Below are 27,963 nucleotides of genomic sequence, written 5' to 3'. Positions count from 1 at the left end.
AAATTATTTTGGTTTTAAAACATCCCAAATCCCTGTTTTTTAAATATTTTTTAAATTGATTTCATAGAGGAGGGGAGAGGGAGAGAGAGTTAGAAACATCAATGATGAGAATCACCAATTGGCTGCCACCTGCATGCCCCCTACTGGGGATTGAGCCTGCAACCTGGCATGTGCCCTTGGCTGGAACTGAACCCAGGACCCTTCAGTCTGCAGGCCGATGTTGTATCCACTGAGCCAAACCAGCTAGGGCCAAAATCCCTGCCTTTACAAAATTTATCCATGGCTTTATACTAAATGTGCTTAATAGTCTCTACTATTTCTGACTTTATAAAATGTTTAATGTTTATATTCAATGAAATGTGCAGCATCATAGATTAGATGGTGTGAATATAAGATAAAAACACTTAAAAAGCTATCTTTTTTAAAAACCTTTTTGTGCTAAATTAATTTTCCTGCTGTATCTAGAATCTATTTTTCTTACGCTGTGTGAGGTGGACATTCCATTTTGACAAACCAGAAATGATCACTCTCTCTTTAAAGACCATACAAAATACATATGAAAAAAAAGGGAAGACATTTGGTTCGTTCAGTTTAATGTAAATTAATTTTCAAGCAGAAATTGAGGAACAGCAAGTTCTGAACTAATTAGCCAGTAGAGCTGAGACCATACATATCTCCTTTTCTCCTTTTGTTCTGTTTAATAGCAAAATTATATAGTGTGGTAGCTGAAGCTGATGTCGTTTATGTCCCACCCTTAAACCCTATCACCTTCTTTGTGCTTTAGCAAACACAAATTCTGTTAGTATTTGCATCTCTACCTGCTGACTTTTTTTTCTTGGAACTATGGGAAGCCATGCTTCCAGTGCTTGTGGCAGGCCAGAAATGTTGTGGAATTAACACTATTGGGAGCAAGCCCTCACTCAACCTGTGAGTAACTCTCAGGGGTTTGTACTGTATAAATACTATAGTGATCCCCTGGGTGGAATAATTCTAGATGTCTTATACTGTTTCCTAGAGCTTTTCCAAGGAGTTAAGCCTGCTGTGGTAGCTAGTGTAAGACTGCAGTTTTATTGGCTGCCTTCCCTTCCCTGTATCGCTTTTTTCTTTTTTTTCAATTAAATCTTTATTGTTCAGATTATTACATTAACCTGTATCGCTTCTTTATTTCTCTGTTCATGTTACCTAAATTTCAAAAAAACTAGTGTTTCACTGAATCCTGTACCAGGTTTTGCTTTTAGGAATATTTAAGACAGTATGTCTTTGGTGGTAATGTAACCAAACTTTAGTGAGAAGTTTTACTTTTTAAAAGTAGTTTCTGTTTTTCAACATATATGAATTACCATATATTTTAATCCTCACTGCCTATATGTTTGTGGGGAAAAATAAAAGGAGGGAAAAAAAGCAAAAAAACCCAAAAACCTGAGCATTGTCTTATAAAGGGTGAAGAGACGGGAAAGTACTGTTGGGGTCCAGGCCCAGCAGGTCCAGGGGTTCCCAAAATTGTGGATTGGGTCGGCGAAGAAGGAATGACATGGAGACAGACAGCATTCAGTTGATTAGCAGCCTATCCAGGATCTCTAGCCAGGTTCTAGCCAGGTTCTCTCTTTATTCTCCTGTTACATCTGTATTTATACCATTTGATTTTAATCCTATCCATTCTATTCCAAAGGTTAGAGCGTTTGTTATCTCCATTCCAAGGTCATTACTCTATTGTTCTGTTAAGCTACAAGGAAGTAAATGAAGGAGATTATCCTAAATAAAGATTATGTAGCTTAAGCGTGATTGTTCATAGTTAAGGTGATTAACTACCTGCCTGGCACTTAGTTAAGTGGTTTTACTGATTTATTCCCTTCCTTAGTCCTGTTAATCCCTAACTCCAGGGGAAAATCCCCACTTGGGGAAACAACCTTTCTCAGAGAGGTGACCTTGGTTAAAACACACAGCACTAAAAATGGGAGCAAACATATTAAGAACAGTATGCCATATACGCCAGGTCCCTTGAAACATATGCTGTGCAGATGTTTCTTCCCTGCAGCGACTGTGTCAAGCAGCAAGGATGGACTGGCTTCTGGCAAAGTACTAGTCTATGGGTAAGATTATTTCAGATAGATTGTCTCATTTAATCCTTACAATAATTTATGAAATAGTGGATGTTATTTTTTTTTTTTTTAAAAAAAAGAGATTAGGAAACTGAGGCTCAGAAAGATTAAATAATTTCTTCTGAGTAAGAGCATAGAGATCAGGATTCAAATCCAGTCCTATTTCAACTTGGGTCCTAAAGCAAAGGCTATATTCTCCCTTTTCTCTTTTCATTTTAATATTAAAATGTTTTTAAAAAAATATATTTTATTGATTTTTTACAGAGAGGAAGGGAAAAGGAGAGGGATAGAGAGCTAGAAACATCGATGAGAGAGAAACATCAATTTAGCTGCCTCCTGCACACTCCCTACTGGGGATGTGCTTGCAACCAAGGTACATGCCCTTGACCCGAATCAAACCTGGGACCCTTCAGTCCGCAGGCCTACGCTCCACCCATTGAGCCAAACCAGTTAGAGCTTAAAATGTTTTTGAAATATTCTTAACATACAGGAAATTAGAAAAATAAAATAATTCAGTTATCTATATTTACCTTTTAGTTCTAATAATTTTTGGCCACTTTTTGTTTAGATCTTTTTTTTTTGAGAAATAAACATTATAGTTACAGTTGAAACTCATCTACCTACTCTTACTCTGATATCTCTCCCATTTACCACACCAGAGGTAACCACTAACTTGAAGTTAGTATCATTTTCATGCATATTTTAAACTTTTACTACTAAACAAATTTTTAATCCCCACTTATTTTATTTTTTTAAAAATATATTTTATTGATTTTTTACAGAGAGGAAGGGAGAGAGAGAGAGAATTAGAAACATCAATGAGAGAGAATCATCGATCAGCTGCCTCCTGCACATCTCCTACTGGGGATATGCCCGCAACCCAGGTACATGCCCTTGACCAGAATCGAACCTGGGACCTTTCAGTCCGCAGGCTGACGCTCTATCCACTGAGCCAAACCGGTTTCGGCATCCCCACTTATTTTTATGACATTAATTTAACCATGATATCCATTTAGTTTATTTAAGTTTATGAATAGTATAGTATTCCCATTGTATGAAACTCCACAATTTACATATAATTTTTATCAACTGATGAACATTAAAGTTATTTGTCTTATTATTATTACAAATAATGCTACTTTGAAAATTATGCACTAGTATATTTATTTCTCTAGAGTTATACCTAGAAGTGAATTGCTTGATTGTAAAATAGGTATATCTTTAGATTAATTAATGCAGCCTAATTAATCTTCCAAACTAGTTGTCTGAAGGGTTCTTCTCCTATACATCCTCTCTATGATACTTGGTATTTTCAGACTTCTCAATTTTGCCAACCTGATGGTTATGATTTAGTATCTTATTTTAATTTATATTTTCTTTTTACAAGTGGGATTTATCATCTTTTATGCTTATTTATCTATTCATATATTTTTTTAACCCTTTTAAAATTGGGGTTTCTATTGTTTATTGATTTATATTTTGCAAACTTCTTTGAGTTTGTAGCTTGGCTTATAATCAACAAGAATTAATGCATTTTGCACCTGTTAAATTGAGAAAAATGTCTTTTTTTGGTTAACTTTTCTGTATGGTTTTATCTGTCTCTTCTAAGTACTGTATACCATGATTTAAAAAGATTCAGTCTGATGTTCTTTGTTTTTTATAGGGTGGGTTTAATTGGCTTATTTATATTTATTGTATGTATTGACATTTGGACCTAAATTTTTTTTACTATCTTATTTTTTTGTTTGTCATTGTTTTTCTTTTTCCTCATTTTTTTTTAAATTGCTTAAAGTATTACATATGTCTCTCCCCCCCTCCATTTACCTTTCCCTGGCCACTGCCACCCCCCCCAGAACAAGCTCCTACCAACCCAGTGTTCGTGTCCATTAGTTATGCTAATATGCATGCATACAAGTCCTTTGGTTGATCTCTTACCGCCGCCCCTCCACCCTCCCCTACCTTCCCTCAAGTTTGATGATCTGTTCAGTGTTTCTCTGTCTCTGGATCTATTTTTGTTTATCAGTTTATGTTGTTCATTATATTCCACAAATGAGTGAGATCATGTGATACTTACCTTTCTCCAACTGGCTTATTTCACTTAGCATAATGCTCTCCAGCTCCATCCATGCTGTTGCAAATGGTAGGAGTTCCTTCCTTTTTACAGCAGCATAGTATTCCATTGCATAGATGTACCACAGCTTTTTAATCCACTCATCTGCTGATGGGCACTAAGCCTGTTTCCAAATCTTAGCTATTGTAAATTGTGCTGCTATGAACATAGGGATGCATATATCCTTTCTGATGGGCGTTTCGAATTCCCTGGGATATATTCCTAGAAGTGGGATTACTGGGTCAAGTGAGAGTTCCATTTTTAATATTTTGAGGAAATGCCATACTGTTTTCACAGTAGCTGCACCAGTCTGCATTCCCACCAGCAGTGCATGAGGGTTCCTTTTTTCTCCACATCTCCTTGCCAGCACTTGTGGTTTGTTGATTTGTTGATGATAACCATTCTGACAGTTGTAAGGTGGTACCTCACTGTCGTTTTGATTTGCATCTCAGATGATTAGTGGCTTTGAGCATGTTTTCATATGTCTCATGGCCTTCTGTATGTCCTCTTTTGAAAAGTGTTTATTTAGGTCCTTTGCCCATTTTTTTATTGGACCGTTTATCTTTCTTTTGTTAAGTCATTTGAGTTCCCTATAAATGTTGGAGATTAAACCCTTGTCGGATATAACATTGGCAAATATGTTCTCCCATGCAAGTGGGCTTTCTTGTTGTTTTGTTGATGGTTTCTTTTGCTTTGTATTTTGATGTGTTCCCATTTGTTTATTTTCTCCTTAGTTTCCATGGTCTAGGAACTGTATTGGTAAAGATATTGCTACGACATATGTCTGATATTTTGCTGCCTATGGATTCTTCTAAGATTTTTATGGTTTCCCGTCTTACGTTTAAGTCCTCTATCTATTTTGAGTCTATTTTTGTGTATGGTGTAAGTTGGTGGTTTAATTTCATTATACAGATCATACACCATGACAAGTAGGATTTATTTCGGGGATGCAAGGCTGGTACAATATTCTCAAATCAATAAATGTGATACATCACATAAACAAATTGAGAGACAAAAATCACATAATCATATCAATTGATGCAGAAAAAGCATTTGACAAAATCCAACACCAATTTCTGATAAAAACTCTCAGCAAAATGGGAATAGAGGGATCATACTTCAACATGATAAAAGCCTATATGACAAACCTACAGCCAATATCATACTCAATGGGCAAAAACTAAAACCATTTCCCTTAAGAATAGGAACAAGTCAGGGATGTTCACTTTCACCACTCCTATTCAACATAGTACTGGAAGTGCTAGCTATAGTGACCATACAAGAAGAAATAAAAGGCATCCAAATTGGAAAAGAAGAAGTAAAACTGTCATTATTTGCAGATGACATGATATTGTTTCCTCCCTTCTTATGGATTATAAATCTTTCTTTTAATGGTTGCCTTTAACATTTTTTTTTTATTTTTAAAGTTTTATTCATTGATTTTAGAGAGAGAGGAAAAGTGGGAGAGAGAAACATCAATTTGTTGTTCCACTTATTTATTCATTCATTGGTTGACTCCTGTATGTGCCCCGGCAACCTTGGCCTATCAGAACAACACTAACCAACTGAGTGTGATTACCTTTAGTATTTTTGACATATGTTTAAATATAAGCATTTACAACAAAGTTCTAAGTTATTTAGTAAATGTCCTACTAAATAGGCAAGGAGGAATCAAACCCCTTCTACCTTATTCTAATTTAAAGTTTCAGCTTCATGTGTTTCTTTTTTAACAGGGTGTTATGTTTCTTTTCCATTTAAAAAAATTTTACCAATACTTTATCAATTTTGGTGTTTGCTGTTGTAAGTAAATGCTCTCTCTCTGAATTCTGTTTTCCTCTCATAAAAGTGTATCTATTAATAGTTCTTTTAGTAAGAGTCCGTGGGTGGTTTAACATTTTGTCTTCATATGACTTTGAATGTCTGAAAATGCCATCTCTCCCCCTCACCCCCTCTTGTTTCCTGGATTATTTTCTGTAATCAATTGGAAGATATTACTGCATTATAATCTAGTATTGATTGTTGTTGAGATGATGCCAGTTTAATTTTTATTCATCCTATATAATAAAAGGCTAATATGCAAATCAGCTGAACGACCAGTGGCTATGATGCACACTGACCACCAAGGGGCAGATGCTCAATGCAGGAGCTGCCCCCTGGTGGTCAGTGCACTCCCACAGGGGGAGCACTGCTGAGCTAGAAGCCAGGCTTATGGCTGGTAAGCGCAGCAGTGGTGGCAGGAGCCTCTCCCACCTCCATAGCAGCACTAAGGATGTCCAGCTGCCAGGGAGTAAGCCTAAGCCATCAGTCGGACACCCCCCAAGGGCTCCTAGACTGCAAGAGGGTGTAGGCCGGGCTGAGGGACCGCCCCCTCCCCCCAGTGCATGAATTTTGTGCACCGGGCCATTAGTTTGTAAATAATCTCTCACTTGTCTTTAGTAGCTCTTCAGTTTTTTCTTTATGTATGATGTTCTAAAGGTTCTGTAGTTTGCCTTTAATGTATCTAGGTGTGAATTTTTGAAATTTATTTTAGTCCACTTAACTCCTGATAATATCTTCATTTGATTTTGGAAAATTTTCAGCCATTATTTCTTTCTTTCTTTTTTTTTTTTTTTTAATATTTTTTTAAAATATATTTTATTGATTTTTTATAGAGAGGAAGGTAGAGAGATAGAGAGTTAGAAACATCGATCAGCTGCCTCCTGCACATCTCCTACCGGGGATGTGCCCACAACCCAGGGTACATGCCCTTGACCGGAATCGAACCTGGGACCTTTCAGTCCGCAGGCTGATGCTCTATCCACTGAGCCAAACCGGTTTCGGCAGCCATTATTTCTTTCAATGTTTGTTCTTATTTGCCTCTTAGATGCATTCTGGGGCCTCACAATCCTTTCTTTATGTCTCTTAACTACATTTTCAAAGAATTTTTTTAATTAAAAATATGTTTTTTATTGATTTCAGAGAGAGGAAGGGATAGGCACATCAATGCTGAGAGTGAATCATTTATCGGCTGCCTCCTGCACACCCTATACTCAGGATGGAGCCAGCAACCTGCACATGCCCTGACAGTATCGAACCCTGATTTCCTGGTTCCTGGGTTGACGCTTAACCCCCGAGCCATACTGGCCGGGCTCCTGATATTTTCCAGATGAGTAATCTGAAAACACTCTTATTAGGAAGTGCTAGATAAAATATAATAAAATCCTTTAAAAAAACCTTTTTATAGGGAGAATTTTGAACATGCAAAAATGTACATAATAGTACAATACACTAGTCACTCAGCCTTAATAGCTTATAGTTAATTCTGTGCCATCTAGTTTTCACTACAGTGAAAAGCACATCATAGACTTATTTCTTTCATTAATAGTTCTGTGTGTATCTCTAAAATATTAGAACTCTTTTATTAATAAGAAGATAATCATAATTCCTTAATTCTTTAAATAATTCAGCAAGTAATCAAATTTCTAATTCTTTGATATATCATAAATGCTTTTTCTTTTTTATAATTTTTTAAAACCAGGATCAAAATAAGGTCCACACATTACAACTTTACAGTCTCTATTAATCTGTTTGTTTCCTGCATTACTTCTCTTTTTCCTTTTTTAACCAGGTTGGTTAGTTCCCCACAATCTAGATTTTGCTGGTCACAGCCTCATGGCAAAGTTTAATGTGTTTCTCTGTTTATATATTTTCAGAAAACATTTTCTTACGTATTCCTATCTTACTATTTCTACTTCTTCAGCTAATTGCCTTTCTGTTTAGAAACCATAATTAGTTCCTTAGTGCTTTGTAGGTGACTAATTTGTAAAAACAATAACATTGCCTATAGTATAATGAGGATTATTTGTTACAGAGCCAAGGAGTATCTATACTGTTATTTTCACCCCCTTTCAAGTTTTCTTCCATTAGAATTGCCTTTTTCTTTTCTGTCACTGCTTTCCTTATTATATCATCTGTAGGTGTTTTGTTTAGCTTTGTTTTCCAGTCCACCTTAGCAAACAGACTAGCACCACTTTTTTCTCAAGTCTTTCAAAGGCCTTCTGCTCCTGCCTGAGGCCTGCTGCCCAGCTGTTATCATACTAGTATGCCTTGACTTTACTGCTTTCCAGGTTTGGATCTATTTTTTGGACCAGATGTTATACTTCTTAATTTACTCCTTTGGTTTGGTATGTTATAGCTCAGAAAAGTAACTTGTTAAATGCTGCTTTTGGGGTAAACTTTGAATCTTCAAATGTTTGAAAATGCTTTTTTTTTCCCTTCTGGGTCAAAATTCTAAGCTGTAAACTGTGTATGAGATTAGAAAATTCAAAATAATGATACAAAATAAAAAGGAATAGCCATCCTTACCTTTCAGATCCTTTTCCTATAGGTAGTCTTCTTTTAACTCTTAATTGCCAAATCCAGTGGATTCGTTTCCCTTTTTTTTTCTATCTTATTTAACCTCTTAGTAGTACTTAATAACTCTCCTCATAAAACTCTCTACTCTTCTTTATTTAAAAAACAGAACCTTATTTTTATTAAAATATACATACAAAAAAGCACATGAATCTGAAGTATACATAGAAGAATGAATTTTTATAAAATGAATACTTACAGTTTTTCTACTTCTCTGGCTATTTCTTTGCAAGAGTCGGCTACATTCCTCTCTATGCCTGTCTTTGTCAGTCCTTACTAGCTTCAAAAATTTGTTGTGACCTCAGAGATTTAGTTTCTGATCCTCTTCTCATCTTATACCTTATATCAGGGTAACATTGTAAGACTATGATATAGCTTCCTTCTTTTTGCCTGATTACTATGAAATCTGTTTTAAAATTGTCCACATTATTTTCCTTCAGATAAAGAGCTTTTGAGGCAAAGGGTTATATTTTTCTTTGGGAAAATGTTGAATGAGTAAATGAATAGACATAAATTGAAATGAAGGCAGATAATATAATGATATGTGGACAGAAAAGTGATGGAATGCATTTAGACTAGAAAATTTGACATGAACAAATTTTAAATTTCTAAAATTTCCCATAAACTAACAAATATGGTACACTTGTGTTTTATCTAGGTCTTAGTTGAATTATTCCTAAAATACTTCTGTAAAGACATGGGGAAAATATAAGTATGTATGGTATAATGGCATTTTATCTTGTTTTGTCAAAAATTCATAAAGCAGCATTGTATATTTTACTGTATCACCAGGAAATTTCTATGTCACAGATTATTGTAGTATACTTTCAAAAATAGTCTCCTTTCTCTTAACATTTATTTTAAGTTTTAAGTGATTTTTTTTCTACTTTAACTTTTTACAAAGAATAATATCAGAAAATGGAAATCAGCATTCACATAAAGAAAATATAGCTAAATTCCAACAAATTAATTATAATAAAGTCTAAATATTATAAATGAATACAAAAATATTTATAGACTGTATAATAAATTTGTTTAAGGTTAGCTCAGAGGCTAATTAATGAAGTAATTTTAAAAAATGTATTTTTATTGATTTCAGAGAGGAAAGGAGAGAAAGAGATAGATAGAAAAATCAGTGATGAGAGCGAATCATTGGTAGGCTGCCTCCTGCATGCCCCCTACTGAGGATCGAGCCCACAGTCTGGACATGTGCCCTGATTGGGAGTTGAACCGTAACCTCCTGGTTCATAGTTCGGCACTCAACCATCTGAGCCACACCAGATAGGCAATGGGATATATTTTTGTAAAATTTTTATTTCAGTTAAAATAATTTTTTAAATCCATACCCAAGGATATGCTATTGATTTCAGAGAGAGAAAGGGAGAGAGAGAGAGAGAGAGGGAGAGAGAAAGGAGAAACATTGATTGGTTCCCTCCTTTACCAGGGATTGAACCTACAACATGCCCTTGCTGGGATTGAACCCTTAAGCAACCTTTTTGGTGTACGGGATGCCGCTCTAATCAACTGAGCCATCCTGCTGGGCTGAAGTAATTTTTAATTGTATATAATAAAAAAATTCTACTTAATGAAATGAATAATATAGATAAAAATTAAAGGAAGTATTGCTGACACCAGAAAATGTGTTTTTAGGTAAGGGTCTTTTATATTTTAGATGAAGTGTATAGTAAATCCAGTTCTTAAACTACCCAATAACTTAAAAGTAGGTGAGGCTAAAAAATAATTGATGCCTTCTGTAGTTTACTTTTTAGTTGTCATCCCTTAAGTGTTAGCTGAGCCTTTGAGGAATGTTAGAGATACAGAGAGACAGGTACATTAATATAGCACCCCAATACTCTAGTTTTCAGCCAATGTTTGTCATTACCATGGAAAATTATATTTGATTAAGAAAAATCTGAGACCTTTTTTAAAATGAAATCTTTTAAAAGATTTTAAAAAATTGATTAGAGAGAGAAAGAAACATCAATTTGTTGTTCCATTTATTTATACATTCACTGGTTGCTTCTTGTATGTGTCCTGATTGGAGATTGAACCCACAACCTTGGTGTAGTGGGACAATATTCTAATCAACTGAGCTACCTGCTGGGCCTGAGGCCTTTTAAAAAACAGTACTTGCTGAAAAGTAGATCCAAGTTCTTATCACTGATGATATTTGTTAGACATGATGTTCCTAATATCATTGACAAGAAGCTTGAATTGGACTCTGCCCTTGTGTAATTCATGTTATGTAACTTTTCTTGGCTGTGCCCTTACTTGGATGTTTGATTATAGTTTGGAGAGGTATTGCATTAGATATAATTGGCCAAATGTACACTTGAAAATATGTTTCAGTAGCCAAATATCTGGTAGAAACCAACTAACCTAAAGTACACCTGAGGATAGATAAAGACGAGAAAAGTTTGTTCGATGCTAACAGGTATCTGGGGGGATATGTTTAACATATATGAAAAAATGCTGAACAAAATACTAGCATATTGAATCTAGTAATATTTAAAAAATAATAAATCTTTTTTAAAATTCTTTATTGTTGAAAGTATTACATATGTCCCCCTTTTCCCCCCATTGACCCCCTTTAACCTACCCCCCTTCCTCCTTCTCTTCCCCAGGCCTTCAGTACCCTATTGTCTGTGTCCATGGGTTATTCAAGGTCTTTGGTTGATTACCTCTCACCCACCCACCCTCCCCTGTCTTCCCTCTGAGATTCCGCACTCTGTTCCATGCTTCCATGTCTTTAGGTTCATTCCGTTCATCAATTTATTTTGGTACTTAGATTCCACATATGAGTGCAATCTATATCTATATAATAAAGAGCCAGGGTCATAATGACTGAAGGCTCAACCAGACCGTAAGTCAGTGCTGGGTTGCCCTGGTGACCCAGCATTGACTGGGGCCGCTGCGGGCACTCCGACCCAGCACTGACTGCTTAGGGCAGTGGTCGGCAAACTCATTAGTCAGCAGAGCCAAATATCAACAGTACAACGATTGAAATTTCTTTTGAGAGCCACATTTTTAAAACTTAAACTATATAGGTAGGTACATTGTTATTAACTTAATTAGGGTATTCTTAAGCTGGCCTTTGCTAAAAACATCCTCAATCTGATTGTGGTACGTTCGCTGAGGTCGACCCCTTCCAACTCTCCCATCCACACTCGTCTTGTATACTTGTTTCGTCTATCTCCTTTCGTTCATCCTCTCTATATGTCCAAACCATCTCAACATAACTAACCACTGCACAATGAGACTGCTGACTGACTGGCTCACTCAACTCGTGCATGAATCGCGCACCCCTCCCCTGCGCTGCATATCCCGCGGCTGTGTCTCCCGTCACCCCATCGACTGACACCCCCCACTTCTTCTAATGCCACTTCTTCAAAATAGACCCGCCCAGGCTGAAAACCGACTTCTGCGCATAGGCCACGAAGTTTCAATTGCATTGTACGTGCGTGCCTGCACGTGGTATTTTGTGGAAGAGCCACACTCAAGGGGCCAAAGAGCCGCATGTGGCTCGCGAGCCGCGGTTTGCCGACCACTGGCCTAGGGGGCTGTGGATCAGGCCTGGAGAGAGGCCTGCAGAGAGAAAGGCAGGGTCTGATCTGTAGCCTCTGTGACAGCTGTTGATCAGAACTTGCCTCCCCTTCTCTCCCGGCCTGGCCAACAGCCACACCTTCATATCTCTCCAGGCCTCCACCAGGGCTGCTGATCAGCCCTGCCTTTCTGATCAGGTCCCGTTGATAGGCCCAGAGACGCTGACTGGCATAGAAACTGACCAATCAGAACCAAACCTGGGTGAATGTAAGGAGCCAATGGCTGCCTAGGAGGCAGAGCTTTTGATACTGACTGGCATAGAAATTGACCAATCAGAACCAAATTGTCCAGAGGAGGGCAGTTGGGGGCGAGATCAGGCCTGCAGGGGAGGGCAGTTGGGGGCAAGATGAGACTGGCAGGGGAGGGCAGTTAGGGGTGATTAGGCAGGCAGAGGCAGTTGGGGCCTTGATCATGCCGGCAGGGGAGGGCAGTTAGGGGTGGTCAGGCAGGCAGAGGCAGTTGGGGCCTTGATCATGCCGGCAGGGGAGGGCAGTTAGGGGTGATCAGGCAGGCAGGCAGAGGCAGGGGCAATCAGGCAGGCAGGCAGAGGGGTTAGAGGCAATCAGGCAGGCAGGAGGGTGAGTGGTTAGGAGCCAGCGGTCCCAGATTTTAAGAGGGGTGTCCGACTGCCGGTTTACTTCTGTGGGATCGGGCCTAAACCGGTGGTTGGACATCCCCTGAGGGGTTCCCGATTGGAGTGGGTGCAGGCTGGGAGGAAACAGCCATCAGCCCCTCACCCATCCATCAGCCCCCACCCCGGTCCGTGCATGAATTTCGTGCACCTGGCCTCTAGTGTATGTGTATATATATCTATGTCTAATATATTAAGTGTCTGACCTTTTGACCGTTCGACTGGTAGCTATGATGTACACTGACTGCCAGATTCAGGTAGGAAGAGAGTGAAGGGGAAAAAAACAAAAGGAGTCACCCTCCTTTTAAGGAGTGGCCCTGGAAGTATAATCCAACAACTTTCATTTAATCTTATTTGCTAACTAGGGGCCCGGTGCACGAAATTCGTGCACTGGGTGTGTGTGGGGAGGGGAGTGTCCCTCAGCCCAGCCTGCCCCCTGTCACATACTGGGAGCCCTCAGGCATTGACCCCCATCACCCTACAATCGCAGGATCGGCCCCTTGCCCAGGCCTGATGCCTCGGCCAGAGGCATAGACCCCCATCACCCTCCGATCGCCTGATCGGCCCCTTGCCCAGGCCTGACGCCTCTGCCAGAGGTGTCAGGCTTGGACAGGGGACCCCCATCTCCCCCTGATCACTGGCTCTGGCCCCCACCCAGGCCTGAGGCCTCTGGCCCAGGAATCATGCCTGGGCAGGGGACCCCCATCTCCCTCTGATCTCTTGCTCCATCCCCCGCCCAAGCCTGACGCCTCTGACCCAGGCTTCAGGCCTGGGCAAGGGGACCATCATATCCCCCCAATCCCCGGCTCCGCCCCCCACCCAGGCCTGATGCCTCGGCCAGAGGAGTTGACCCTCATCACCCTCCGATCACCAATCACCAGATCGGCCCCTTGACCAGGCCTGAGGCCTCTGGCAGAGGTGTCAGGCCTGGGCAGGGGACCCCCAGCTCCCCGCGGTTGCAGGCTCCGCCCCTGCCCAGGCCTAACGCCTCTGGCCTAGGTGTCCGGCCCGGGCAGCGGGGACCCGCAGCTGCAGCGGCCCCGCGATCGTGGGCTCTGCTTTAGGCCCAGGCAAGGGACCCCTAGCTCCCGGGACTGCCAGCTTCGACTGTGCCCAGCTCCCATCTCTGGCTCCACCCCTACTTCCTGCTATCACTGGCCAGTGCGGCAAAGGCGCCTGATTCTCCGATCATGGCTGGGGGGCAGGGCAAAGGCGGCCCCAGGGCCGCCTTTGCCCTGCCCCCCAGCTCTTAGCTCCCCCCTGGGTTTCCGATCACTGTCAGTGGCAGGGGGCTTCTTCCTGCTTTCCCTTTCGCCTCCCTGCATTGTGCCTACATATACAAATTAACTGCCATCTTGTTGGCAGTTAACTGCCAATCATAGTTGGCAGTTAACTGCCAATCATAGTTGGCAGTTAATTTGCATATAGCCCTGATTAGCCAATGAAAAGGGTATCGTCGTACGCCAATTACCATTTTTCTCTTTTATTAGATAGGACTAGAGGCCCGGTGCACAAAAATTTGTGCACTCGGGGCGTCCCTCAGCCTGGCCTATGCCCTCCTGAAGTCTGGGACCTCTTGGAGGATGTCCACCTACTGGCTTAGGCCCGCTCCCTGGGGGATCAGGCCCCAGCTGGCAGTCAGACATCCCTCTGGCAGCCCAGCAGCCCTCGGGGGATGTCCACTTAACAGCAGGGAGCAGAACTAAGCTGCAGTCGGACATCCTTAGTGCTGCTGAGGAGGCAGGAGAGGCTCCCGCCACCACCGCTGTGCTGGCAGCCATCAGCCTGGCTTGTGGCTGAGCAGAGCTCCCCCTGTGGGAGCACACTGACCATCAGGGGACAGCTCCTGCATTGAGCATCTGCCCCCTGGTGGTCAGTGTATGTCATAGTGACCAGTCATTCCCAGTTGTTCTGCTGTTAGGGTCAATTTGCATATTACCCTTTTATTATATAGGATAGACGCCTGGTGCTCGGGTGGGGGCTGGCTGGTTTGCCCTAAAGGGTGTCCCAGATCAGGGTGGGGGTCCCACTGGGGTGCCAGTTTGCAGGCTGGTCACACCCCCTTCAGGGTGGGGCCCCCACTGGGGTACCTGGCCAGCCTGGGTGAGGGGCTGATGGCTGTTTGCAGCTGGTCACACCCCCTTCAGGTTGGGGGTCCCCACTGGGGTGCCTGGTCATCCTGGGTGAGGGTCTGATGGCTGTTTGCAGGCTGGTCAAGCCCTCCTACCCCCTAGTGGGGACCCTCATCCCATGGAGGTTTGGCCAGCCTGGGTGAGGGGCTGAGAGCCATTTTCAGGCTGGCCAACCCCCCCCAGTGACGGAAGCTCCCAGCCTCTCCTTTTTTTCTTTTTTTTTTAATTCTGGGATTTATTTACCTTCTATAATTGAAACTTTGTAGCTTTGAGTGGAGCTCAGAGCTGGCCAGGGAGGGGCGGGAAGCTTGGCTTCCTCCATTGCCAGGGGCAATCCAAGCCTCCTGCTTGCTCCAGCTCCTTGGCCATGGCCAGCTGAAAGCAGGTATCTGGGGTTTATTTATGTTCTATAATCGAAACTTTGTTGCCTTCAGTGGAGCTCAGAGCTGGCCACAGCAGGTGGGAAGCTTGGCTTCCTCCATCACTGGGGCAACCAAGCCTACTGCTTGCTCCAGCTCCGTGGCTGCCGGTCACCATCTTGTTTGGGTTAATTTGCATATAGTCGCTCTGATTGGCTGGTGGGCATGGCTTAAGGCATAGCGAAGGTATGGTCAATTTGCATGTTTGTCTTTTATTAGTGTAGATACTGGTTCATATGGCCATCCACCTGTGGGGAAGTACAGTGTATTGTTTTGTTTTACTCTCCTCAACAAAATTGGGCTTCAGTATCAAGGAAGAAGGAAAAATGCAGATTGGGTATGTATCAATTATCCTAAATGGTATAACTTCTCAAATTCTATACTTCTGCCCAATAACTTACTGAACATATTTTGTATTTTTCTACTCTTCAGCAGTTTCATTCTCTTGGAATGTTTTTCCTCTTCCATCCATTTAAATCCAATCCATTGTTCAAGATCAGTTTTAAATATTAACTCCTCTCATAAAAATCATCAATTAATCCTATATTGAAATGTTGTTTTTCTCCTCCAGACATTAATAAACATTTGTCAGAGTAATTCATTTGTTAAGAAATCATGTTGCGCCGAAACCGGTTTGGCTCAGTGGATAGAGCGTTGGCCTGCGGACTCAAAGGTCCCAGGTTCGATTCCGGTCAAGGGCATGTACCTGGGTTGTGGGCACATCCCCAGTAGGAGATGTGCAGGAGGCAGCTGATCGATGTTTCTCTCTCATCGATGTTTCTAATTCTCTATCTCTCTCCGTTCCTCTCTTTAAAAAATCAATAAAAATATATTTAAAAAAAAAAAAAAGAAATCATGTTGCTTCACGGGATCTCTTCTGTGGGCTACAACTGGTTTTCTCTGTTTTGTGTTACGTATTTATATTATGTTTCCTCAGTTAAATTGTAAACTTTACAGTTTTATAGTCCTTGTCTACAGGAAGTTTATAATCTTGATGTTTTTCACAGTCATTGATTAACTGTGTTGTTTTCTCTTACAGGCAAATGTTCTGAAAAAGACTCTGCATGGAAATGGCTTGCCTCACAATGACAGAAATGGAAGGAACATGTACACCTCCTATGCATCAGAATGGAGATATTCCTGGAATTACTGATTCTGTGAAGCAAACAGATCCAGTCCTTCAGGTGTATCTTTATCATTCCCTTGGGAAAACTGAGGGAGATTACCTGAAGTTTTCAACTGGGGAATATGTTGCAGAAGAAATTTGTGTTGCTGCTTCTAAAGCCTGTGGTAACTATTAAAAATATTTTTTCTGTTTATTAATAGATGATTGCTTTAATTATGCTACTCTAATATAACATACATGTAGAACATGCATAAAACATGAGAACATCACTAGAGGAGAATTTAAGGCAAATCTGCCTTGGTCTAGTCCTATAAACTGAATTTTTGTGTTCCCCTTTAAATTTATGTTGAAATCTATTCCCCCAGTGTGATGATATTTGGAGGTAGGGCCTTTGGGAAGTGATTAGGTCATCACGGGGGGTCCTTCATCAGTGGAATTAGTACCCTTATAAAAAAGACTCCAGAGAGCATCTTTGCCCCTTCAGCCATGTGAGGAATAGTAAGAAGATGAACTAGAAGATGAACCATCTATGAACCAGGAGTGAGTCCTTATTAGAACTTGAATCTGCCAGTGCCTCGATTTTGTACTTTCCAGCCTCTAGAACAGCCATGGGCAAACTACGGCCTGTTTGAAATGAATAAAACTAAAAAAAAAAAAAAGACCATACCCTTTTATGTAATGATGTTTACTTTGAATTTATATTAGTTCACACAAACACTCCATCCATGCTTTTGTTCCGGCCCTCCGGTCCAGTTTAAGAACCCATTGTGGCCCTCAAGTCAAAAAGTTTGCCCACCCCTGCTCTAGAATGATGAGAAATGTCTGTTGTTTATAAGCCACCTAGTCGATGGTATTTTAGTTATAGCATTCCAAATGGATTAAGACAAAAAATGGTACTGAAAAGTGGAGGAGGGGGGAAGATGTTGTAACAAATACCTAAAAAAGTGGAAGTGCCTTTGAAATTGCGTAATGGGTAATGGAAGAGTTTTGAGTGCATGCTAGAAAAAGCCTTCATTGTTGTGCAGTCTGGTGAGGACTAAGAAAGAAAAGAAGAGAGCTGTAGAGAAACCCTCAATCTTCTTAGAGAATACTTAAGTAATCATGAACAGAATGCTGGTAGAAATATGGATGGTAAAGGCCATTCTGATGAGGTCTTAGATGCAGATGAGCAACATGTTATTGGAATCTGGAGGAAAAGTGATCCTTGTTTTAAGGTGCCAACGAACTTTCCTGAGTTGTGTTTGTATTTTACTGTTTTGTGGAAGGTAGAGTTTTGTGAGCAATAAAATTGGATATTTACCTAAGCACACTGTTCAAAGTGTGGTTGACAAATCTTGACTGCTGCTTACAGTAAAATGTTGGAGAAATGACTTAAAGATGGAATTGTTAAACAAAAAGGAAGCAAACCTTGAAGATTTGGAAAATTCTCAATCTGTCTTGTGAAAAATGAGAAAGTGGTGTCTAAAGAAAACACTATTTGATAATTAGTGTGGATCAGCCATAGCAACAGGTGCCAGGAGCTATTTCCTAAGACAATAGAAGGATGACACTAAAGGCAATTTAGAAATCATCTGGGCTGCCCCTTCTTTATCAAGGGCCTGATGGCAGAACAATTTCAAAGGAGGAGCTGCCAAATCTTAGTGACCTCCTGCTTGCTTCCTGGTGCTGCCTCATATTGAGGGTTCCTCTGGTGCTCTGCAGTGCTGAGCTCCCCAGCTACCCAGGTTTAGCTCTGGTAGTCCTCAGTGAAGCAGCTGCCCCTCTGTAGGTTGCACGCTGCAAACTTTGGTAGAGTAAGCTGTTTCTACCAGCTGAGAATGCACAGGCCCAGGGGCATGGCTGCCTCCACCTAGATTTCAAAGGATGGAGTCACCCAAATCCATGGGGCAGTGCTTCTAGAGCCTTGGGGGCCCAAACTCTGCCAGGCCTAGGAATTACAATTTGTCTCTTAAATTTGTAACAATCTAGTTTGAATTAATACCACCTTAGCTTCAATAGTAGGCAAAACTTTCCTTATATACACCTCTGTATCTTCTCATTTATGATACTGTTTTACTAATTATATCTTTATGCATTGTGTGCCCATTCGTATAGATTTATAATTATTGGTTTATGCATTTGTCTTTTAAGTCATCTAGGTAAAAAGAAGAATTATAATAAAAATCTAATAATACTGGCTTGTATATGTAGTTAACTTTAATCAGAGTTCTTTTTCATTACTTTGAGTTACTCTCTAATATCTCATCATTTCCACCTAGAGTTATTTCTTATAGGGAATATCTATTAGATGTGAACTCTTTCAGCTTTTGTTTACTGAAAATGTTTTACTTCCTTCTTCATTTTTGAAGGATAATTTTGCAGATACAGAATTCTTGTTTGAGAGTTTTCTCTTTGAATGCTGTATGTCATTCCATTGCCTTATGACCTGAATGGTTTCTGATGAACAATTGGCTTTGAGTCCTATTGAGGATTCCTAATCAAGAATTTCTTGTATGTAATGAATCACTTCTCTCTTGCTGTTTTCAAGGTTCTCTATTGTTGGCTTTTGACAGTTTGATTTTAATGTGTTTTGCTGCATATCACTTTGCGTTTGTTTATCTTGGAACTCACTGATCTTCATGGATTTGTGTATCTGTGGGTTTCATCAAATTTGGGGAGGTTTTGCCCTGACTGGTTTGGCTCAGTGGATAGACCACAGGCCCTCAACTGAAGGGTCAAGGGTTTGATTCAGGTTAAGGACATATATTTTGGTTGTGGGTTCTATCCCCAGTAGCAGGTGTGCAGATGGAAGCTGATCGATGTTTCTGTCTATCCCTCTCCCTTCCTCTAAAAAATCAATAAAAAGTTAAAACAATGGTAGGCTTGGGCCATTGTTTCTCTAAATATTCTTTTGTGTCTTTCTCTATTTTATCTTCCTCTGGGACTCCCATATTATACTCTGTATAATTTCAGTCCTCTGAAATTTTTGACTGTCTTGTGATTCAGATTATCAGGCAAGTTTTAAAAAATGTGTTACATCCATTTGAAACATCTGGGTATAGTGTTCTCTAAATTTAAACTAAGTTTAAGGTGGTTAATAATTTAAAATGTTTGTGTCCTTTTATATTTTTCCTTCTCCCATGTTTATAGATTTTGCATTTGTCTGTTTCTATTCTGGTTCCATTTGCTTTTGCTTCATATATTTGAAGCCTTGCTATTAGTTGAACACAAATTTAATATTTTTTGTCTTTCTGTTGAATTGACCCTCTTATCACCATAAAGTGTTCCTTTTTACTTTAACTAATACTTCTTTCTTAAAGTTTAATGTTCTTACCAGCCTTCTTTTACTTTGTGTTTGTATGATATATCATTTTCCTTCTTTTTAGCTTCAACTTATATATATCCTTGTAATTAAAGTATATCTTTTAAATAGCACAAAATCTTTTTTATAATCCAGAATCATAGGCTGTGTGTTTTAATTGGCTTGTTTACGTTTATATATAATGTAATGTAATTACCAATATAATTGTGTTTAAATCTATTATCTTGCTATTTGCGTTGTTTCATTTGTTTTTTATTTTCCTTCTTTTTAAAAAATATATTTTTTATTGTTGATATTATTACAGATATCTTTCTATTTTACTTCTTTCCTAATATTTTTAAAGGTCAGTCAAGTATTTTTTAAAAAAAATTATAGTTTCCATTAGATATTTTGTTAGTTTTTATATTATTCTATTAGTGGTTACACACTAATAGGATTTTGCTCAAGGCAGGCTAGAATGATTAGGTATCACCTGGTGGCAAGTACAGAAAAGGAGTTTGATGATATAGCAAAGATGGGGAATTCTTGCTAAAGGGACTTACCAGGATTCTTGCTAAAATTGGAGTCTGTGAAGAAGTACATGTGGTCCTTGTTGGGCAGTGGTTTCAAAGGACCCTGACTAAAATTTGATCCAGACAAGAAAGAAACCATCAACAAAACAACAAGAAAGCCCACTGCATGGGAGAACTTATTTGCCAATGTTACATCCGATAAGGGTTTAATCTCCAAAATTTATACAACTCATACAACTTAACAAAAGGAAGATAAACAGTTCAATAAAAAAAATGGGGAAAGGATCTAAATAGACACTTTTTGAAAGTGGACATACAGAAAGCCAAGAGACATATGAAAACATGCTCAAAGCCACTAATCATCTGAGAGATGCAAATCAAAACGACAGTGAGGTGCCACCTCACACCTGTCAGAATGGCTATCATCAACAAATCAACAAATGACAAATGCTGGAGAGGATGGGGAGAAAAAGGAACACTCGTGCACTGCTGGTGGGAATGCAGACTGGTGCAGCCACAGTGGAAAACAGTATTGCTTTTCCTCAAAAAATTAAAAATGGAACTCCCATTTGACCCAGTAATCCCACTTCTAGGAATATATCCCAGGCAATCAGAAACACCAATCAGAAAGGATATATGCACCCCTATGTTCATAGCAGCACAATTTATAATAGCTAAGATTTGGAAACAGCCTTAGTGCCCATCAGCAGATGAGGGGATTAGAAAACTGTGGTACATCTACACAATGGAATACTATGCTGCTGTAAAAAAGAAGGAACTCTTACCATTTGCAAGAGCATGAATGGACTTGAAGAGCATTAATGCTAAGTGAAATAAGCCAGTTGGAGAAAGGTAAGTATCACATGATCTCAGTCATTTGTGGAATATAATGAACAACATAAACTTATGGACAAAAATAGATCCAGAGACATAGCAGCATCGAACAGATCATCAAATCTCAGAGGGAAGGTAGGGAAGGATGGGAGGGAGGGGGTAAGAGATCAACCAAAGAACATGTATGTATGCGTATAAGCATAATCAATGGGTACAGACAATAGGGGGGTAAAGGCCTATGTTGGGGGTTGGTTTGGGAGAGGTCAATGGGGGAAAAAGGAGACATATGTAATACTTTCAACAATAAAGAATTAAAAGAATATCACCTCTCCTCTTTACGTCTATGTTTTCTTGGGTATTCACCATCATACTTATTCTCTTGAATTATTATTTTCCAAAGGTTTCTCTGTACCATGTACTACACTGTGAGATCCTTCAAGCTAGGCACTATTTTTCATTTTTATATTTCCCACACCCATCTTGTGCTTATTATAGAATAGGAACTCCGTTAATATTAGTGGAATGAAAAAAAAATATTAGTGGAATGATGACTGTTCTTACTCTAGAACAGCGGTTCTCAACCTGTGGGTCGCGACCCCTTCAGGGGTTGAACGACCCTTTCACAGGGGTCACCTAAGACCATCGGAAAACACATATGTAATTACATATTGTTTTTGTGATTAATTACTATGCTTTAATTATGTTCAATTTGTAACAATGAAAATACATCCTGCATATCAGATATTTACATGATGATTCATAACTAGCAAAATTACAGTTATGAAGTAGCAACGAAAATAATTTTATGGTTGGGGGTCACCACAATATGAGGAACTGTATTAAAGGGTCGCGGCATTAGGAAGGTTGAGAACCACTGCTCTAGAATGATATGAAACTACACCACAAATCTGGTAATGACTTGGAAAAGAAGAAACACATCAAAGTGATTTTAATAAATAAAAATAAAAAGAATTTGGACTTGGTATATAGGGAAAGAAAAGGGACTTAAGAATGACAGAGAAATTTCTTTGCGGTCCTATTATTTCAATACAATGTATATCTCAAATACAGTGCCGCTGCCTTTTTTCCTTTCTAGAACAACCCAATCAAAATGAAATAAGTATCTACACTAATAAAAGAGAAAAATGGTAATTGGCGTACGGCGATACCCTTTTCATTGGCTAATCAGGGCTATATGCAAATTAACTGCCAACTAAGATTGGCAGTTAACTGCCAACTAAGATTGGCAGTTAACTTCCAACTAAGATTGGTAGTTAACTGCCAACAAGATGGCGGTTAATTTGCATATATAGGCACAATGCAGGGAGGTGAAAGGGAAAGCAGGAAGAAGCCCCCTGCCACTGACAGTGATCGGAAACCCAGGGGGGAGCTAAGAGCTGGGGAGCTAAGATCGGAGAATCAGGCGCCTTTGCCGCCCTGGCCAGTGATTGCAGGAAGTAGGGGTAGAGCCAGCGATGGGAGCTGGGCACGGTCGAAGCTGGCAGTCCTGGGAGCTAGGGGTCCCTTGCCTGGGCCTAAAGCGGAGCCCACGATCGCGGGGCCGATGCAGCTGCGGGTCCCCGCTGCCCGGGCCGGACGCCTCAGCCAGAGGTGTTAGGCCTGGGCAGGGGCGGAGCCTGCAACCGCGGGGAGCTGGGGGTCCCCTGCCCAGGCCTGACACCTCTGCCAGAGGCCTCAGGCCTGGTCAAGGGGCCGATCCGGTGATTGGTGATCGGAGGGTGATGAGGGTCAACTCCTCTGGCCGAGGCATCAGGCCTGGGCGGGGGGCTGAGCCGGAGATTGGGGGGATATGATGGTCCCCTTGCCCAGGCTTGAAGCCTGGGTCAGAGGCGTCAGGCTTGGGCGGGGGGTGGAGCAAGCGATCAGAGGGAGATGGGGGTCCCCTGCCCAGGCATGATTCCTGGGCCAGAGGCCTCAGGCCTGGGAGGGGGCCAGAGCCAGTGATCGGGGGGAAATGGGGGTCCCCTGTCCAAGCCTGACACCTCTGGCAGAGGCGTCAGGCCTGGGCAATGGGCCGATCAGGTGATCAGAGGGTGATGGGGGTCTACGCCTCTGGCCGAGGCATTAGGCCTGGGCAAGGAGCAGAGCCAGCAATCGGAGGGGCTGGGGGCAGAACCAGTGATGGGGGGAAATGAGGGTCCCCTGCCCAGGCCTGACACCTCTGTCAGAGGCGTCAGGCCTGGGCAAGGGGCCGATCCTGCGATTGGAGGGTGATGGGGGTCAACGCTTGAGGGCTCCCAGTGTGTGAGAGGGGGCAGGCTGGGCTGAGGGACACTCCCCCCCCCCCCACACCCAGTGCACGAATTTCGTGCACCGGGCCCGTAGTTAATTTATAATTGCCATTTTGAAATAAGTATCATTGTGACTAAACATGACTATAAGCATTGTCTTTTGTTATCGCAGGGCTGATCTAACCATTTTCTTTTGGTATATACTCCCTTTTTTCTGACCCCTTTGTACCAATTTATATGGATACATTCATTTTCCTATTTTGATACTTATAATTAATTAAAGGAGTCTTTCTTATGTTAAGAAATCATTATTAATCATTTAAAAAAATCCTGATGACTCATAGTGTGAATTCACTTTTCTTTCTTTGTGTAGTTCATCTATTGTTTGAAAATCATTACATTTTGTTCTGAAAAATACCTTTGTCAACACATGCTAAGAATAATAGTTCCATATATAATTTTGTTTATCCTATACTAGGGGCCCGGTGCACGAAATTCGTGCACTGGGTGTGTGTGTGTGTGTGTGTGTGTGTGTGTGTGTGTGTGCGGGGGGTGTCCCTCAGCCCAGCCTGCCCCCTCTCACATACTGGGAGCCCTCAGGCGTTGACCCCCATCACTCTCCAATCACAGGATCGGCCCCTTGCCCAGGCCTGACACCTCTGACAGAGGTGTCAGGCCTGGACAGGGGACCCCCATCTCCCCCATATCACTGGCTCTGGCCCCCGCCCAGGCCTGAGGCCTCTGGCCCAGGAATCATGCCTGGGCAGGGGACCCCCATCTCCCTCTGATCGCTTGCTCCACCCCCTCCCCAAGCCTGACGCCTCTGACCCAGGCTTCAGGCCTGGGCAAGGGGACCATCATTTCCCCCCAATCCCCGGCTCCGCCCCCTACCCAGGCCTGATGCCTTGGCCAGAGGAGTTGACCCTCATCACCCTCCGATCACCAATCACCGGATCAGCCCCTTGACCAGGCCTGAGGCCTCTGGCAGAGGCGTCAGGCCTGGGCAGGGAACCCCCAGCTCCCCGTGGTTGCAGGCTCTGCCCCTGCCCAGGCCTAACACCTCTGGCCTAGGCGTCCGGCTCGGGCAGCGGGGACCTGCAGCTGCAGTGGCCCCGCGATCGTGGGCTTCGCTTTAAGCCCAGGCAAGGGACCCCTAGCTCCCGGGACTGCCAGCCTCGACCGTGCCCAGCTCCCATCGCTGGCTCCACCCCTACTTCCTGCTATCACTGGCCAGGGCGGAAAAGGCCCCTGATTCTCCAATCATGGCTGGGGGGCAGGGCAAAGGCGGCCCCAGGGCTGCCTTTGCCCTGCCCTCCAGCTCTTAGCTCCCCCCTGGGTTTCCGATCACTGTCAGTGGCAGGGGGCTTCTTCCTGCTTTCCCTTTCGCCTCCCTGCATTGTGCCTACATATGCAAATTAACTGCCATCTTGTTGGCAGTTAACTGCCAATCTTAGTTGGCAGTTAATTTGCATATAGCCCTGATTAGCCAATGAAAAGGGTATCGTCGTACGCCAATTACCATTTTTCTCTTTTATTAGATAGGATAATAAAAGGCTAATATGCAAATCAACTGAACAGTGGAACAACCGGTCGCTGTGATGCACACTGACCACCAGGGGGCAGATGCTCAATGCAGGAGCTGCCCCCTGGTGGTCAGTGCACTCCCACAGGGGGAGTGCTGCTCAGCCAGAAGCCAGGCTCACAGCTGGCAAGTGCAGTGGCAGTGGTGGGAGCCTCTCCTGCCTCCGCAGCAGTGCTAAGGATGTTTGACTGCTGGCTTAGCTGTCAGTCGGACATCCCATGAGGGCTCCTGGACTGCAAGAGGACTAAGGCTGGGCTGAGGGTACCCCCCCCCCTCGAAATGCACGAATTTCATGCACCAGGCCTCTAGTATGGTTATATTTAAACTAAATGCTAGCTCTTTGTTAAGGTTCTTTTCCCAGTATTTTCTCTTTCCAAGATAATCTCATATCAGGTTTTTTATGGCCCCTTCATGGGCAATGTCCTCTCCCACTGTGTCTTTTATGTACTTAGAACACTGATTTATGTGAAATATTTTGCAGATAGAGGAGAGGGTAGTACTTTTAGATAAAAGAAGTAGTATGTGCAATGTACAGAGACATGGGATTATGATGCTAACTACTTGATTATATGTTATTTGAAAGTTCAAGTTTAAAATATTTTTTCAATTCAGAATTTGTGTGGATCAAAGTAATATTCAGATAAAATAACTATTTGCTATCTACTTATTGTTATTTTTAAGTTTAGAAATTACAAGTCATTATTCTCTAGTTTCAAGATGACTTACATGGTGAACCCTTATTTTGGTATGGATAAGTCTCTTTTTTCTCCCTTTTCACCTTTCTTTTTCTTTTTGACATGAGGGCTTACTGTTTTTATTTAATAAATTCTTTGAAAAAATTTTTTGTTCACTGTACTCTTACCTTTTTTCTTAGTTCCATCCTGTTAACTTTCATTTTCTTAGTTCCATCCTGTTACATTCCATTCATAATCTCTTATGATCCTTTTATACTTTTTTCCATGATCATATAATCACATAATGGACACACTATGTCACTTTCTTCCATAGACAGTCATTAGGATTTTGAAGCTATCTTATCTAATAAAAGAGAAAAATGGTAATTGGCGTACGACGATACCCTTTTCATTGGCTAATCAGGGCTATATGCAAATTAACTGCCAACTAAGATCAGCAGTTAACTGCCAACAAGATGGCGGTTAATTTGCATATGTAGGCACAATGCAGGGAGGCGAAAGGGAAAGCAGGAAGAAGCCCCCTGCCAAGGAGAATCAGGCGACTTTGCTGCCCTGGGCAGTGATAGCAGGAAGTAGGGGTGGAGCCAGCGATGGGAGCTGGGCACGGTCGAAGCTGGCAGTCCCGGGAGCTAGGGGTCCCTTGCCTGGGCCTAAAGCGGAGCCCACGATCTCGGGGCCACTGCAGCTGCGGGTCCCTGCTGCCCGGGCCGGACGCCTAGGCCAGAGGTGTTAGGCCTGGGCAGGGGCGGAGCCTGCAACCACGGGGAACTGGGGGTTCCCTGCCCAGGCCTGACACCTCTGCCGGAGGCCTCAGGCCTGGTCAAGGGGCCAATCCGGTGATTGGTGATCAGAGGGTGATGAGGGTCAACTCCTCTGGCCGAGGCATCAGGCCTGGGTGGGGGGCGGAGCCGGGGATTGGAGGGATATGATGGTCCCCTTGCCCAGGCCTGAAGCCTGGGTCAGAGGCGTCAGGCTTGGGCGGGGGGTGGAGCAAGCGATCAGAGGGAGATGGGGGTCCCCTGCCCAGGCATGATTCCTGGGCCAGAGGCCTCAGGCCTGGGCGGGGGCCAGAGCCAGTGATAAGGGGGAGATGGGGGTCCCCTGTCCAAGCCTGACACCTCTGGCAGAGGCGTCAGGCCTGGGCAAGGGGCCGATCAGGCGATTGGAGGGTGATGGGGGTCTACGCCTCTGGCCGAGGCATCAGGCCTGGGCTGGGGGCAGAACCAGTGATGGGGGGAAATGAGGGTCCCCTGCGCAGGCCTGACGCCTCTGTCAGAGGCGTCAGACCTGGGCAAGGGGCCAATCCTGCGATTGGAGGGTGATGGGGGTCAACGCCTGAGGGCTCCCAGTATGTGAGAGGGGGCAGGCTGGGCTGAGGGACACTCCCTCCACACACACACACACACACACACACACACACACACACACACACACACACACCAGTGCACGAATTTCGTGCACCGGGCCCCTAGTTATTTTATAAAATGGAATCGTATTATATATTTTTGTGTGTTTTTTGCTTTTTTTATGAATATATACATTGTGAAAAATCTATTTAAGCCAACTGCTTTTGAACTAGCTCATTCTTTTATTTAATTTCATAACAGTCCATGGCATGGATTTTACTACCCTAATGTTTTTCTTCTGCTCTTGAATTTACATTTTCTTATTAATCTACTGCACTTTTAGGAATACATAGAAAAGATTGCTGGATTTAAAGGTTGTAACCATTTTTTACTGATACTAATTTCTCAAATTTATATCAATATTGCTTTCTCAGAAACTCTACCAGTTTACATTTCTAGCAGTTACATAACAGTACCCTTTTTCACCATTAATCAGCAATAGATATTATTTCTCTTACTATTTTTGCTAGTTGAGTGGGTATAAAGTGATGTCACATAATTTTAATTTGCATTTTCTTCAATACTAGGTATTAGGTATTACCATCCCTTCACATTTTATTAGTCTTATAAACTTGCTCTACTGTGAATAACTTTTTTCCATTTATCACTTTAATTTTTTATTTTGCCTTTTTAATTTTGATTTCAGTATTATAAAATATTTTAAGTAACCCTTTGTATAAAAGTATAATACATACCAGTGTACTCACTACCCAACTTTTCACTTCTATGATTTTGCCATTTTATTGCAGATTTTTCTCCAGTACATTATTGTGATAAATTATATTAATGGACTTTTCTAATTTAGTCATTTTTTGCAATCTTAGGGTGAATAAACTTCGTTAATAAAATAAAACCACATTGTTGGCTTT

At 41.9% G+C, this 27,963-nt stretch overlaps 1 protein-coding gene across 8 annotated transcripts in view; it reads left to right on the top strand.

Annotated features, from left to right (window-relative positions):
• Positions 1 to 27,963, top strand: part of JAK2 (Janus kinase 2) — a 113,263-nt gene that overhangs the window by 16,931 nt on the left and 68,369 nt on the right. For all 8 annotated transcript variants that reach the window (XM_059656732.1, XM_059656733.1, XM_059656735.1 and 5 more), the window contains one exon: positions 16,426 to 16,676. In XM_059656732.1, the coding sequence (XP_059512715.1) occupies positions 16,451 to 16,676 (226 nt within the window). In that variant the 5' untranslated portion in view covers positions 16,426 to 16,450. The remainder of the gene's footprint in view (positions 1 to 16,425; positions 16,677 to 27,963) is intronic.

This window comes from Myotis daubentonii, chromosome 11 (assembly GCF_963259705.1).
Source record: "Myotis daubentonii chromosome 11, mMyoDau2.1, whole genome shotgun sequence".
Lineage (NCBI taxonomy): Eukaryota > Metazoa > Chordata > Mammalia > Chiroptera > Vespertilionidae > Myotis > Myotis daubentonii.
This window is presented reverse-complemented; position numbering and strand designations above follow the sequence as displayed.